General features: G+C 40.5%; 1 protein-coding gene across 8 annotated transcripts in view; it reads right to left on the bottom strand.

The window, feature by feature from the left end:
- Nucleotides 1-16,160, bottom strand: part of CDC42SE2 (CDC42 small effector 2) — a 113,782-nt gene that overhangs the window by 18,164 nt on the left and 79,458 nt on the right. For all 8 annotated transcript variants that reach the window (XM_067731660.1, XM_067731659.1, XM_067731662.1 and 5 more), the window contains one exon: nucleotides 3,159-3,260. In XM_067731660.1, the coding sequence (XP_067587761.1) occupies nucleotides 3,159-3,260 (102 nt within the window). The remainder of the gene's footprint in view (nucleotides 1-3,158; nucleotides 3,261-16,160) is intronic.

Below are 16,160 nucleotides of genomic sequence, written 5' to 3'. Positions count from 1 at the left end.
CCATGATGCACGGCATGTGGAATCTTAGTTCCCGGATCAGGGATCGAACCTGTGACCCCTGTGGTGGAAGCACGGAGTGTTAACCACTGGACCGCCAGGGAAGTCCCGCTGGGATGTTTTCTTACTTTGCCAAAACAAAGTCACAAAGTTACGTGCGAACTGCAAAGAGTTCTTAGTGTATCCTATCTTAGTTCATAGCAATTAGAAGCATTTTGGAAGCAGAGAACGAGCGAATCAAGCTAGACTTCTAGAAAAAGGGGCAACAGGAAGGTTTGGGATATGACGGCCTAACAGTCAACGGTGAGAGCACTGGCAGTCTGGTCTAATGCACAGAAACAGCTCAAAGGGCCCTTCACATTTCTAGGACCCAGGGAGGTAAGAAGGGGGTGGGAGCACCATCCACTCGTTAATCTACTTATCAAATACTTAATCACAGAAAACATGATGTATCGATACAAGGTGTCTTTTCATTGATGATCCTCAGTCAGTTTGTTTAAAGAAAGTAATAAGACTGTTCTAAGTTATTTTTGGAGTAAGACAGGTTTAAATATATTCTAACTGAAGAGAATAGCAAAATATAAAATGCATGGCTATTTAGGTCCAATATGGTTAAAGTGAGAACATGTGATTGGCTCTTAAATGGGTAAATTTTTACTCATTTACTGAAAAATTCACATATGTGGAACTAACTCCAATGATATCACATAGTGATGTACTGTAACATCTATATTCACGTTACTCAAATGACTACTTTAGGTAAGAATATATTAAAAAAAAGAGGGACTTCCCTGGTGGCGCAGTGGTTAAGAATCCGCCTGCCAATGCAGGTGTGCTCCGCAACGAGAAGCCACCGCAATGAGAAGCCTGTGCACCGCAAGGAAGAGTAGCCCCTGCTCGCCACAACTAGAGAAAGCCCTCACGCAGCAACAAACACCCAATGCAGCCAAAAATAAATAAATAAATATTTTAAATTTTAATAAATAAAATTAAAATCTATAGGTCTATTTAAGTAAACTTGCTCAGTCTGCGAAGCTTATGGCCATAGGCTATCGGTTAATTTTCTGCTCCTCTGTGGTAACACTGTTTTGTGGCACAAACTTGATTTTACCCTAGTACCAAATAATTTCCCACCTAACATGACAAGTTAGGTTTTATAGGTATCTTAGGCCTATTTACAACATCTTTATATTTTTACACGGTACTTTCATAATGCCATGCAAATTCTAAGAAAAAAAAAAATCTGTTTTTCTTCCAAAAGTCAATTCTTCAATTTCAAACAAAAGGACTTGGATTTTCTAGTAAGTAACCCTCAGTATTGAGATGATATGTATTATTGTGACTGTGGCTATGCATTATTTTAACACAATAAAGTTATATTATTAAAAGAGTCATAGAAACCTTTTCTAGCAATAAGTTAGTATGAAAAGTAGTCTTGGGAAGAACAGTGTATTTAGGGGAAAAAAACCAGTCATCTGGCCATTCAATAATCCAGCGTGGCCTGCCTCTTTCATATGCATCGAGCCATGTTCCTATTAGTGTTGCTCAATTCTCAGAATAGATGAACTTAAAAGAAACTATTTCTTTGTAGAGACAACAAACTAATACGTAAACATAGGCAATGAGTACAAACAGCCTTCGGAAGACAGGTTTGGTTCTGAAGAGCTAGAACACCTCGTAAGAAATATACTTCAGTAACCAAAGGAGGCTGTCTGGAGACTGCAGGGCAGAACCTCTACAACAGCTGAGGGCCCGTCTTGATGCTGCAACTCAGTCAGCCCTGCAGGGGACAGTCCTCAAACTTTACCTAACTTGATGGCAAGCAAGAATCATGTACATCAATGACAGGCTTTTCATAGAGACAAATTACCAGATAGGAATCTTGAAGGAAATTCTGAAATGTGCATAAACGAGATTTTAAAAGTTAACTAAGTACTACGAACTAAGAACTTAATTTGTCCTATACAGTTAAATTTTTAAGAACAGAAGTGGGGAAGAAGACATGTCGATGAGAAAGAAATTAATCAGATATAATAAATTTGAAACCGTTCATTTTATTTATATATGCCACAATGACCTTAGTATTAACAAAAGTCATAGGGTCCCATTTGGTCTCTTCACTCCACATTTATCCAGGAAACGAAGCTACTGAGTTGTATTTTAACAGCAATCTGACACCTCTTACATTTCCACAAAAGCAGTTCAGTGTACTTTTCCTACAGATTTAAAACAAACAAGCTGTTTCCTTTCCAGGAAGCTACAAATGTCATCCCTTTGCTTACCTAGTAACTGTAGGGACAAACTTGTTTGCTGTATCCAGGATACTCACCTACCTACCTTATAAGTCTCTGTTCTTTTGTTAAGTCTTTTGTTAACGCTATCCAGTAAGTGAGCATACAATGCAGCATAATTTTGTGTTTATAAAAGCCTTATTGACTTTCTGGTTCTAAACACTTGAGGGATCATTTAGACAACTCAGTGTACTTTAGATATGGGGGATAGCAATAGTGGCAGAGCCCTGATAAAAACCCTCTATTGGTTTCTATTATACTGCTCTCTATTTTCCCTTAGATGAAAAATTAAGGAGTAAGAGTTCAGCTGAGTAAATTTAAAGCGTCTTCTGAAATTCACCGAAACCTCTATAAAAGACAGCAAATACATACAAATTCTAATCCTCTGCTAAGTGCATGAGAACTTATGTTACAGTAATAAATAAATAACAAGCATTCTAATATCAGGTAAAGCCTAATATTTTATAAGGGAAATGCAATAAATACGTCTGCAAAAGGCAACTAACTGAACTTAAGAGATTAAATATTACTAAAAAGCTGACCTCCAAGTTGCTTTGGCAGCAGGGGACATGAGAATCCATGGGAGAGTACCTTCCTTTCTGAATTCAAATCCTTTAAAAGTTTTAAAGTATTTATTCGGAAGAAAGGTAGCTACAAAGAGTTTAGAAAAACAGATGACTTGGCAAACTACGTAAGAGATTAATTTTTCATTGTTCATTTTCTTCTCTTTGATGCTCACATTAAGTATGTATGCTCAATGTCTATAATACACTGGGCACAGTGCCATCATTAAGAATGTATGTACCTGTTACACAGGTACACATGACTATGCCTGGAGGCCCCACCTGTATGTTCCACCCACATACTTACGGAATTCATCCCACTGAACAGGTCTCCTGACCCCACGTGAGCCGTGTGCACAAAGTTTGTGGGCTCTCCAATCATACTTCGGTCAATCCGCCGGCGCCTTTTCTAAAATATAAGGAGTAACGTGTTGAGAAAATGATCTTGTTAACAAAAACTTATTCTGATAGATTTATATACTATGCACAAATGACTTCGTATAATAATATTTTTGCCCAGGACACAAAAATACCTAAATCTTGGTATCACCACAATCACCTCTTATGATGAGATACCCCAGAGAAATATATGCACAAAAAAATGATTGGTAAAGTAAAATAATAGGTTATTATTTAGAACTTAAAATAGATTATTTGGTCTGACTTTGGCCATCCATATATTTGTATAGCAACCATTTAAGTTTTATTCTTTTAAAAAATGAGACAAATGTAAAATTATCATCTGTAACCATCATTCTTAGCAAAGACGACAGTGTGACTTAAGTGCAGCATTCCGATTTTAAACAAAACATTCTAGCTTGCATCATTAACAGACTGATGCTACTTTGATGGTTGTTACTGAGATTATACCCAACTACCCTTCACCCGGAAGGAATCTGTCAGCTATCTGTGCAGGGGAGGTTTGGCTCTAGCCCATTCACTGATTTCTGGCCTATTCTGGCTGCAAACGAAACCCTGTCCAAGCAGCCACCCAGGCTGCAGCTTACTGCCTCTTCCTCATTTCTGACCCCACTTCCCAGCAGCTTCCCAGGAACTTCAGCCACAGGCTGCAATCCTTGTTCTACCAATGTGCCCTCCGCCTCACAAGACACTTCCCCACCCTGCTGCTGTGTTAAACTGACCATCCGAGATTTTTCCACAGAAGAAGGTTATCATCAGACCCGAGTGTTCCGTGGCTCCTTAGATACTGTGATCAACTGAGAGGGGCCACGGGCACAGCTGGCTTACTGTCCTAATACCATCTCTGTGTATCCCCATTTTCTTCCCTTTCAACAGAATACGTCTCCTGAAAATGCCATCTGCATCAAAACTAAGGCAAGTTACAAAGTTGTTGGATTAGGTTAGGTTGCCTCTGAACATAGTATTTTAAGTCTTCATCTACTGAAATGTTGCTATGCTCTTGATAAATCCTAAAAACTTATCCAGATAGACAGACACAGGTGACAGCTCCTCAGGATTAGAACATAATTTTCTACAAAGCCACAGAAGTGGAGAGTTCATACATTAATTTTAGAAGCTAGTATGTATTGTTTTACTGCCCTCTAGCTTTTATTGCCACAGATTAGAATCCCAAAAGCCTGTTGTTTTCCCTTGAAGTTATGTTCATCCTCAGAGTTGAACAGTGACTCTGGACTATCTCCAGGTTTGCTGGTTTTCCCTTCCAGTGTTCTGTATGGCATATGGAAGTCCCTCTCTATCTGAACATGGGTTTTCCTATAGCTTAGTAAAGTTTTCTTGTATTATTTCTTTGATATTGCTCCTTGTGTTCTTTTTTGCTATTTCCAGAGCTTCTGTTATGTGGACATCTGAATGTGTGTTTGTGTGTCTAAGGGGGGGTCGGGGGGAGGAGGGACGGAGGGAGGGAGAGCGTGTGTGTGTCTGTGTGTATGCACGTGTGTGTGTATAATCTTCCTAGTTTCTTCCATTATTTGTTTCCTCTTTATAGTTTCACTGCATTAGAAAATAATGCCACTTGATCCTCTTTAGGAATCCACAACTGTTTTCGTACAGTCCAGAGAGAAAAAAAATTTTTTTTAATGATTTAAATTTATTTATTTATGGCTGCGTTGGGTCTTCGTTTCTGTGCGAGGGCCTTCACCAGTTGTGGCAAGCGGGGTCCATTCTTCATCGCAGTGCACGGTCCTCTCACTATCGCGGCCTCTCTTGTTGCGGAGCACAGGCTCCAGACGCGCAGGCTCAGTAATTGTGGCTCACGGGTCCAGTTGCTCCGCAGCATGTGGGATCTTCCCAGACCAGGGCTCGAACCCGTGTCCCCTGCATTGGCAGGCAGATTCTCAACCACTGCGCCACCAGGGAAGCCCCAGAGAGGAAATATTTTAAGCCTGCAGGTCATACAGTCTCTGTCAAAGCTCTGGCTCTACTCTGTCATCACAGTGTGTAAGCAGCCACAGACAATGTGAGAACAAATGAGTATAGCTGTGTTCCAGTAAACATTTATGCACAAAAAAGGGTGGCAGGTGACATAATGGCCCATAAGTTCTGGCTTGCTGACCCCAGCTCTAGATCAGTAATTTTTTTTCAGTGGTAGATACATTATTATTTTTCTCCAATTATGATTATGTTTTGGAAGCTCTTTGCTACGCAATATTTTTAATCTCTTTGAGAATTTGTATTACATGTTTTCCTTTTTTCCTATCAAAGACGCCTGACTGAATGAATTATAGTCTATAACACCCGGGAGTAAAATATTCATTCCTGTACTTCTCCAAATTTAGTTACTTCAAGCCCCTTTTTGAAGGGTTAAGAAATTCAATCGGTCCTCTGGGGCAGTGTCCCATAGGGTTGTATAAAAATTTCAGGTTAAAATGGTGTCAGTAAGCCAAGGAAGGGTCTAGATCCCTTGTCTATGCTCTTCAATTTTCTGTTTCTTAGCACAACACACCAATTTCCTGCTCTCTTTTCCTTACATGGTGCTACTTAAGGAGGCTCACACAGATTCCCTGCCCCTAACCACAGACTTGTCACCCGCAGCCATCCTTTGATGTGGGAGGCCAAGTGCCGCCAATGCAGGATAGTCTCTTCCACCCTGTTTCCCATTTTTTTCTACAAACTCCTAAGTTTGTCTATTTTTACCCACCCCATTCAACATACTTCCCCTTCATACTATTCTCTTCTGAGATGATACAGCACAAATCCCTAAATGAGCCTTGAGAAGCAATGCTACCTTCTCTTTTCTAGGATTGAGGTAGGGAAAAGACGATGTTAACAGTAGTTTTGTGTCTGTTTTCTTCTTGGTAACATACTGTTACATTATCATTAAATTTGTCTTGTTAGAAAACTATGTTTCTCAAAGCACATCCAAGTGCATCTTCACCAGCAGAGGACATGAGTTTTCTTGATACCTGAGTAGGACAAATTGTTGGGGTTTCTTCCACAGTACGCCCCCTGACGTACTGAAGGAGAAGGAGGCTTCCAGGGTCTCGGCACACCCCAGACTGAGCAGAAAAGGCTAGACGTCTACAGATGAAGACAAAGGATGGCGGTTATGTTCCATGGGCTCATGGCGTCTGCCAGACTGAAGACTTCCCCGAAGGCCTTGTGAGGCTAGCCTGCAGGGGCAACAGCTCCCGAGGTACAGATGGTGCCACCTGGCTCAGCCAGAGGGTCTGCTGAAGCAGGTGATGGGCTGGCCTATTTCAGAGAATAAGATCTCTTCCAGATCGTCCCTTGCCCTGTGAACACATAGGACTTCTAACAGTTCTGAATCCACATCATTTCCTCTGGAAGGGTGTGTCTGGGCCTGAGCAGATGGCTACACCTGGCCCACGAATCCACAATAAGGGATTTATTCTAACAGTCGAATTATTGCAAGAAGATGCTGGGAGAGAGGAGTCACCATGGAGCACTCAGGCCACCAGCCATCTCACCCAGAAATGTTTCTTGAAAGATTAATGAATGGATGTGCTTCTAGGTCGATATGCTTCTGAAAGAGGCATATTAATATACACTTATAAGCATAATATGACACTCTGAATAATGAGGGAGGATGTTCAAAAGGAGACAACTAAACTGGTTCAAAAGAGACTACTCTTGGGGCTTCCCTGGTGGCGCAGTGGTTGAGAGTCCACCTGCCGATGCAGGGGACATGGGTTCGTGCCCCGGTCCGGGAAGATCCCACATGCCGCGGAGCGGCTGGGCCCGTGAGCCATGGCCGCTGAGCCTGCGTGTCCGGAGCCTGTGCTCCACAACGGGAGAGGCCACAACAGAGAGAGGCCTGTGTACCGCAAAAAAAAAAAAAAAAAAAAGAGACTACTCTCACAGTGAAAAGCAAAGGACAGGAAGACACCGACTTCCTTCTGTCACAGCAATTATGTTAGGTAATTAATTTATAATCTGAAAATAATGACTACTTTTCAACTTGAACTTTACTGAGTTGGGAATGAGACTTTTCCTTTAGTACTGAAAGGGTTCTTCATGCCATCTACTCTAACCTGGATTGTAGGGTTAGAAGTAGAAGTTTTCTGTCTTTCCTTCTTTAAGGCTAGAAGGAGCACAACTTTTAAAGCAGGGGGATAACATGATCAAAATGGTTTTAAAAGGCATAATAGCTACAGATGGAAAGCAGGTTGGAGGGGTCCAAAAGAAAAATTATTAGAGTAATGTTGGTGAAAGGAGATTACTTGCATTCAACTAACAGCAGCATAAATGGAACATGTACAGATTCAAGCTGTGTTCAGTGGGTAAAATCAAAAGCATCTGGTTGTTGACTGGATTTGAGAATTGAGACGTAACAGTTAAGAAAGATGCACAGATTTCAGATCTGAATAGAGTGTACTCGACTTAATGGATTACATAATACTGGAAGAGGGTCAGTCTTTAGGAAGAAGATGAAAGATTCTGTTTAAGACACACCGAATTTGAGACATCTATGAGACATTCAAGTGAGGTTATCAAGAGGTCAAGTTGAATACACAGATATAGGATTCTGAAAAGGGCTAAACTAGAGATAGGAAATTGAGAGTCACCAGAATAAAGCTGTCCAAGTTAATGAGACTTCCTAGGAAGAAAAGTGCACAGAGGAACTCTATATAAGGTTGGTCAGGAAAATAAGCCATTAAAGGAGGCCAAAAAGGAACAGCCTAAAAGTTAGGAGGAAAGTCAGATGTGACTTCTTCAAAGTGTGAAGGAGGGGTTAGGCAATACTCTGCAAGCTGGTGGGAGGTCAGGTGAAGAGAAACACGTTTCCAGGATTCAGCAACATGAAGTGAGCACCTTGGTGATGCTGTGCCAGCACAGTGACAGGAGCTCCAGACATCAGCGGGGGAGTGAGGGGCATCCAGGAGGCGGGGAAATGGAGAACTCCAACACAGACAAGTGGACAAAGTCTGGTCTCTGAACAGGAGAAGACAGACAGCTGTAGCTCAAGGGAGAAGAGGTAATGAGGACAGATTGAATTTTTTCCCTTAAATATGACAAAGACTTGACTATGCTTAATTTCTGATGAGGCAAATCAGAAAAGACAGAGACAGAAGGTAAAGAAAAATAAAGATTATCAATATTACAAGCCTTCCAGAGAAGGTAGGAGGGATAGGATCCAGACACAGGCTGAGGTGTTCTTTAGACTTCTGTTATAACTTTCTTAATCAAAAACCTGGATTCTAAGTATAATTAAATATTTTAAGATACAAAAACATAATATTTTTCAGCCACAAGGTAGACATTTAAAGAACAGCCCACTTTTCTGGTGTGCTATATTGAGAGCACAGGGTACAGACTAGATTTAAATCGTGGGCAAACAAGGGGAATTCCAGAGTCAGGCCTCTGCAGAGAAAAACAGGAAATGGTGCACTCCACTCTGATATGTATTAACTGCTGTCAGTAGCCCAGTCACAGTTTTTCCTGGAAACATACTTTATTCTTCTTGATTCCTTATAGGGAACTTTACTAAAACTTTCGACCATGTGAATAATTCTTGCCATCCTTAAAATATTAACTGTTATTCTGCATAAGGCCAAAGACTAGAGGTACACAAAAACGAGTAGTTGTATTACAGTGAAGGGGATTAGGGAAAATGTCTCTTCCCATTTAATGTATGTCAATTATGCCTCACTGAAGCTGTTTAAATCATAGAGTTACATACTAAAAACTTGTTCAATGAAATGTGATATCCAGAATTTGCTTTTAATTATCCAGTGGAGGGGGGTTAACAGGTGAAACAAGATGGTCCCCCCATCAATAACTACTGAAGTTGGGGACTACACACACGGGCAGGTGGCGGGCCGAGGTGTAAGGGGGTCCTCTTCTTTCCCTAATAAGTTTTTAAAAATAAGTTTTTTAAAAGATATGCTAATTCATTTATTTTCCTCCTAGTCTTACAACTTTACATAAAAACTTATGCACTGTGTACTAGTAAAAATGCTGTGACACAAGTACGAATAAACATTTACTTTCATGTCTGATTTCCATCAGAACGTAATCTTGTCCTCATTCTTTCAGATGCTTTACAATTCTGAAATTCTCTACCCACTTCCTGTCTTCCTCCCCAAACTATAGAAGATATATGTGAAGTTTTTCAGAAATACACTGCAGAGCTACCTCATCAATAAAAGGCTAGCTACAGTATCCATTTAGTTTAACACTGCTCATTATATGCTTCATTCATGCACTCCCATCACATGTTCCTTCTTTGAAAATAAAAATTACTTGGCAAATATTTATTTTAAAAACCTGGAATGTAAAATTTACAGAAAAGATTATTCTGAGATTATTCTACCAAAAGACCCCTCTTCTCTGGTTTCACACTCATATCTGGCTACCACCTCCATCCCTCTCCTTCTGTGTATATCGTGTATGGTGGCCTTCTCCAATACATCCTAGGTCCCCTTTCTTTCCTCTCCCATGTCTTCACCTTATTAGCTCTATGCTGATGACTAGTAAGTCTATTTTCTCTTTTCTGGGCATTAGGCTACACATCCAAGTGCTTACCGGACATGTCCATGTGAACGTTGAGAGGATACTCAAATTTCCTATGTCCACAACTGAACATATATAATCTTATTTCTGTAATCTATTCTTTCTCTTCGTGCCCCATTTTGGTGAACACTTCCACCAGTACTTCAAGCCAGGTGTGAAGACTGTCCCTCACTCCTCCTCCTTCCTCATACTATCACATCACATCAGCATCACATCCTGTGGATTCTACCCTTTCACTCTCTCCATCCCCATGTCACTGCCACAGCCTTACTGCAGTCCATACCGCCTTCCACCTACATCACTATAGTAGCCTCCAAACTAATTTGCTTCAAACTTTACAACATTCCTTCCCCTCCCAATATTCTTTGCGCTGGATTTAGATAGACCTTTCTAAAGTACAAAACTGATGCTGCTCACCACTTTAAAATCCCTCAATGGCTTTCCAAAACTTGCAGGCTAAATTCAAAATCCCAAAGCCTATGAAATCCTGTTTCTCTCTCTAGCCTCCTCTTTTTTTTTTTTTTTTTTTTTTTTGCGGTACGCAGGCCTCTCACTGTTGTGGCCTCTCCCGTTGCGGAGCACAGGCTCCAGACGCACAGGCGCAGCGGCCATGGCTCACGGGCCCAGCCGCTCCGCGGCATGTGGGATCCTCCCGGACCGGGGCACAAACCCGTGTCCCCTGCATCGGCAGCCGGACTCTCAACCACTGCGCCACCAGGGAAGCCCTAGCCTCCTCTTTTAATACTTTCTTGCATTCTAAGCTTTCATCTGCTACTTGAAATTCCCTAAATATGCTATGATCTCGCTCTCTCTCACTTCTCTGCCCTTGACCTGAAAGGATCCTTCCTACTGCTCCTTGACTAACTCAGGCCTCATACCCTCTGCTCTGAGGTTAGATGCTCCTCCTCTCTGCTCCCAGAGAACCTTGTGTTCACCTCCACCAAAGTAAAATTTACATCTCGCACCAAACTGAAACTGTCCACTGGATGGCACATGTGCTCCTATATGGAGAGGGCATATAAAATGTTAGCTCACAAGGACCAGCGCCATACAGAGCACAAAGCAATTCATCAACACACGTTTTTTAAATGAATGCATTTATGAATATATAAACATTACAATCACATTGTTTTTAAGGCTTAACATTTTAAACATTTTTTGTAGCAATATAAATGTTCCATCTCCCTCACATTTCTACAATATTGATCAAATATAGCTTCTAGGAAAACAGTGATTACTCAATCACTTAAAAGTTGAAACTTCCTCTAAGACTTTCTCTGGGAAGCTTCGTGTGCAAACACATGCCACTGAGGAGCAATTTAAGGCCAGATCCCAGAGGGTAACAGGAGGCCTAAGGTAAAAGCACAGGTGGAACAACCTCAGGTCCTTCTAGAAATGGAGATAAAATGTAAATAAAGAACAAAATGGTCTGCCATCTGGAACAGGGGAAAAAAGCTAGGGCTTTCGGGCTACAAGATAGCAATCACTTATGCCAATGTGGACTAAATATTTGAAAGGTTGAAAGAGAGTGATATACTACTGACTTAACTCTGCGACCGGGAGAGAGAAAGCTGAGAGAGTATAACCACATCCCCTACCTATGAATATATCAAATAAACCCATGATTCCCAGACTGTGTCAAGTAGCTGGCAAACATCAAGGGACCCCATGTGGTATTTTCAATTTGAGGGAAACACAATGATACTCAACATGAAGCAGCCTGGGACCTGGGCCCCTTTGCTGCAGTGCTTGCACCTGGACACACCTCTCCTCGAGCAACAGAATACAAAGAAACTGTAGGGGACTAAAAATAACTGCCTGCATGCCCAGTTGGGGCAAATTCCGAACAGAAGATAAAAAGAGACCAAAACACCCAAATGCCACCACTTTCGAAGAGCCCAGAGCAAAAGCAGGGGGTCAGGACTTCCCTGGTAGCACAGCCTGCCAATGCAGGGGACACAGGTTTGATCCCTGGTCCAGGAAGATCCCACATGCCACGGAGCAACTAAGCCCGTGCGCCACAATTCCTGAGCCTGCGCTCTAGAGCCCATGAGCCACGACTGCTGAGGCCCACTCGCCTGGAGCCCATGCTCTGCAACGGGAGAGGCCACCACGATGAGAAGCCCACGCACTGCAGTGAATAGTAGCCCCCACTCGCCACAACTAGAGAAAGACCGTGTGCAGAAACACAGACCCAATGCAGCCACACATACATACATAAGTTAATTAATTTATAAAAAAGCAGGGGGTCAGGAGCAAAAGCAGGGCACTGCACATGCCCCCTGTACACACCACCACAAAGGGGTGGGCAAAACCACCTAAGCCGGCCCTCCAGCCCGACTCCTACCTTCATCCCATATAAGGAACAAGCTTGCCCTGCCTCAGGGAGTGAGCAAGCAAGGGTAACTGTTGTTTGTTCCCCCTCACCTCCCCACTATAGCAGGGGTTCCAATAAAGCCTTGCCTGAATTTCTTGTCTGGCTTCTGGTCAACTTCTATTGATTAAGAAGGCCAAGAACCCTGGTCGGTAACAAACATACGTACAATACTGTGTGAACTAACTCAAGATAATTCAAAATTTCAATCTTAGAGAACACACTCTTTTGAACAACACATCTTTGCAAAGCACAGTTTTTCAGTGCCTGCTGTGTAAAAAGCCCAAGTATTGTACAAAAGTCAGTATAGAACTGGAAAAGAGGCTGGTGGTGTTCAGTCTGATCCTACAGTTTGAGGAGTTGTGTAAAGCCTAATAGGCACACATATCCCATAGGTAATCAAGGTTATTTGGGAAAGAAATAAAAATTTAGTTTTTCTTTCTATATATGTGTATTATTTTTTCAAATGGTGGCTCAGTTTTTAGAACATAAGTACTAAGTTGTTTAGACCAAACTAGTTAATAAATAAATCCATAAAGCATTTCTCTTGGCCTGGGAACACCATGAAAAAAATTACTGATGTGTTAAGGGCAACAAACACAGAAGTTTGGGAGCCTCTGAAATAAGCTAACTTTTTGAAATATTGAGAGTATAACTAGGCACTGGGCATTTCTTAAAAAAACAGTAACTTTTTATACTATTCTACTGACAGTGTTCCCCTAAATACATGAGCTGCTTTCAAACTGCATCCTATTATCCATCCAGTTCATACAACAGTGGGGAAAAAATGACTAACAAAAGCTAAAATAACATAAAAATAGATTTGATTTTTTTTTATAGTAAAGGAAAAGGATTTTCCTAGTGAGTCTTACACAAAAATGAAAGCAATAGTTACGGCTGCAATGTCAACAAACTACGTGAAATGCCCTCACCCAAACCCATTCCCACGTGGCACTGCCTATTCATCCCTTAAGACTCAGCTCAAACATAACCTTCTGAGTTGAGGCTGCTGGGTATTCCTTGGTTTAAGTATTTAGAGTACAAGGCTCATTATTTCAATTATAATACTTAAAAATACTGTATTATAATTTATCTGCCCACAGTTTGATTTTCCTACCGTGCTAAGAGTTCTTCTATGACCACAGCTGTGCCTGATACATTGGAAAATTAATGGCTGCTGAATGAATAAAAGGATTTTAAAGAAACAATGTCAGCTCAGTTCTCTAAAAACTGTTTGTCTTATCCAATATTATGACCAAATATTTCTCAAGGACCTATTACATATGAAGATTTAAAAAAAAAAGAAAAAATATATATATATATGATGTCAATTCTAGTGGATTTCACAGTTTTGCAAAAAAAAAAATTACTTACCTGTTTTACTTTTCTGCTTTACAGTAATGCTATCTACCATAGAGTAGTTCTACTGTCATCGCTGTTCTAGCTTTTATACGGGGTGACACCTCAAGAGCAAGCTTTACTGTATATCAGAATCACTGCAGGGGTTTGTTAGAACACAGGCTGCTGACCTTGCAGAATTTCAAATCCACCAGGTTTGGGGCAGGTCCAGGAACGTTCATGGCTAACAGGACACCAGCTCAATGGTTTAGAAACACTGGTGCTGAAGATTTACAGCTAAATATTTTAAAACAATGGGTAATTCTTAAGAGTCTTACTACATGCCAGGCATATTTCCAATCACTTTAAATACAGGAACGCATTTGATAATACCTTGAAAAGCAGTGTGTGATGTTTTAATATTCCCTTCAAATCCAAGAAACTCTGGCAAACTCTCACTTGGAATCTCTTGACTATTGCTCACATTCCTACCTTATATTCACATTTGTTAATCTCTTGAACTCCCTGAATAATATTTTACAATTTTTGTGTGTGTTTTTAAATTATTTAGAGAGCCATTAGGCTGAATGGTTTTTCTCATTAAGAACAAACAACTCAACAACCAAGCCACCAAAGAATGTTTTTTAATCAATAGTTTTCATCAAAAAGAAGAGCCTATTCACTGTAGCAAACAAAGAAATACTTCTCAACCAGCTATCACCCCAGAGCTCGGTGCACAGACAGTAGTCAGACATGCCTATCTCCCCTAGTCTTTCCCTGGAAGAGGTCTATTTGCATATTTTAAAAGCTACTACCTGAGGGTCAAGCTTCTAATTTAGCACACAGAGATAGACTAAGATACTGCCCAGAAAGGAGGCCACTGGGCACCATCTCCACGTTTTTCCTCTTGCCCATTCCAGGTTACCCAGAGTACTGCTTTTGCAGCTGCCTCCCAGGGGTGACACTTTTTGATTGCCTGGCTTTGGTGGCCAGCAGGGCTTCAGGTCACAGGTCCCACAGCACAAAAATAATCAACCAGTTCTTAACTAGCTATCCCCCCAAAGGCTCAGTGCAGAGGGAACAGACATAAATACCTAGCTCCCAGAATTTCCGTGAAAGGGGTCTACTTGCATAGTTTGAAAGATGCTGCCTGAGGGTCTGACTTCCAGTCAGCCTGCATCTAGGTACTAACTGAGATCCTCCCCCTTTGGACACTGAAAGGTTTAGGCACACCCTCAATAACAAAGAGGTGGCTTTGGACAATCACAAGGTTTGAGAGACAACCAAGACCTTGGGCCAGGCTGAATGATAAGGTTCAACTCCTACACATGACCAGTATGTCACACCTGGCAGAGGTGGCTGTTTTATATAATGCACAGAAACCAGCACAGAGAGCCCAGGAAAATGAAGAAACAGAGGAACATGTTCCAAACAAAAGAACAAAATAAAACTCCAAAAATAGACCTTAATAAAATGGAGGACAGATCATATGTTAAGCTACAGTTTAAGTCTTAATAAATTTAAAAAGACTGAGGTCATATCAAGCATCTTTTCTGACCACAATAGTATGAAATGAGAAATCAATTACAAGAAAAAAAGTGGAAAACCCACTTTAAAAACATACTACTAAATAACCAATAGGTAACAGAAGAAATTACAAGGGAAATCAAAAAACATTTTGAGAAAAGTAAAAATAGATATATTACATACCATTCTTATGGGATGCAGCAAAGGCAGTACTAACAGGGAAGTTCATAGCAATAACCAACTATGTTAACAACAACAAAGAGCTCAAATAAATAATGTAACTTTTTACCTCAAGGAATTAGAAAAAGAGCGAACTAAACCCAAAGTTAGTAGAAGGAAGAAAATAACAAAGATCCAAGTGTAAATAAATGAAAAACAAACTAAAAGACAACAGAAAAGATTAACAAAACAGAGAACTACTTTTTTAAAAGATAAAATAGAAAAACCTTTAGACTTACAAAAAAAAGAGAATTCAAATTAAATTAGAAAAGAGGAGACATTACAACTGATACTACAGAAATACAAAGAATCATAAAGACTACTATGAACAGTTACGTGCCAAAAAACTGGACAACCTAGAAGAAACAGATAACTTCCTAGAAACATACAAACCTACCAAGACTAAACCATGAAGAAACAGAAAATCTAAACAGACCAATAACAAGTAAGGAGACTGAATCAGTGATCAAAAACCTCTCAACAAACTATAGGACCACATGGCTTCACTGGTGAATTCTACCAAACATTTAAGAAGAATCAATACCAATCCTTCTCACATTCTTCCAAAACAATCAAAGACTACACTTCCAAATTCATTTTACAAGGCCAGCATAACCCTGATACCAGAACCATACAAGGTCAGTAAAGAAATTACAGGCCAATAATCCTGATGAACAAAGATGCAAAAATTCTCAAGAAAATCTAAAGAAATTGAATTCAACAGCACAATGAAAGGATCATACACCATGATCAAGTGGGATTTATTACAGAGATAGAAGGATGGTATACCACATTAACAAAATGAAGGATAAAAGTCACATGATCTCAAAGAAGCAGAAAAAGCATTTGGCAAAATTCAACATCCTCAATAAAGTGGGTATAGGGAGATCATACCTC

Source organism: Pseudorca crassidens, chromosome 3 (genome assembly GCF_039906515.1).
Source record: "Pseudorca crassidens isolate mPseCra1 chromosome 3, mPseCra1.hap1, whole genome shotgun sequence".
In the NCBI taxonomy this organism is placed as follows: domain Eukaryota; kingdom Metazoa; phylum Chordata; class Mammalia; order Artiodactyla; family Delphinidae; genus Pseudorca; species Pseudorca crassidens.
The sequence above is the reverse complement of the archived record's forward strand: the minus strand, read 5'-3'. Positions and strand labels throughout refer to the sequence as shown.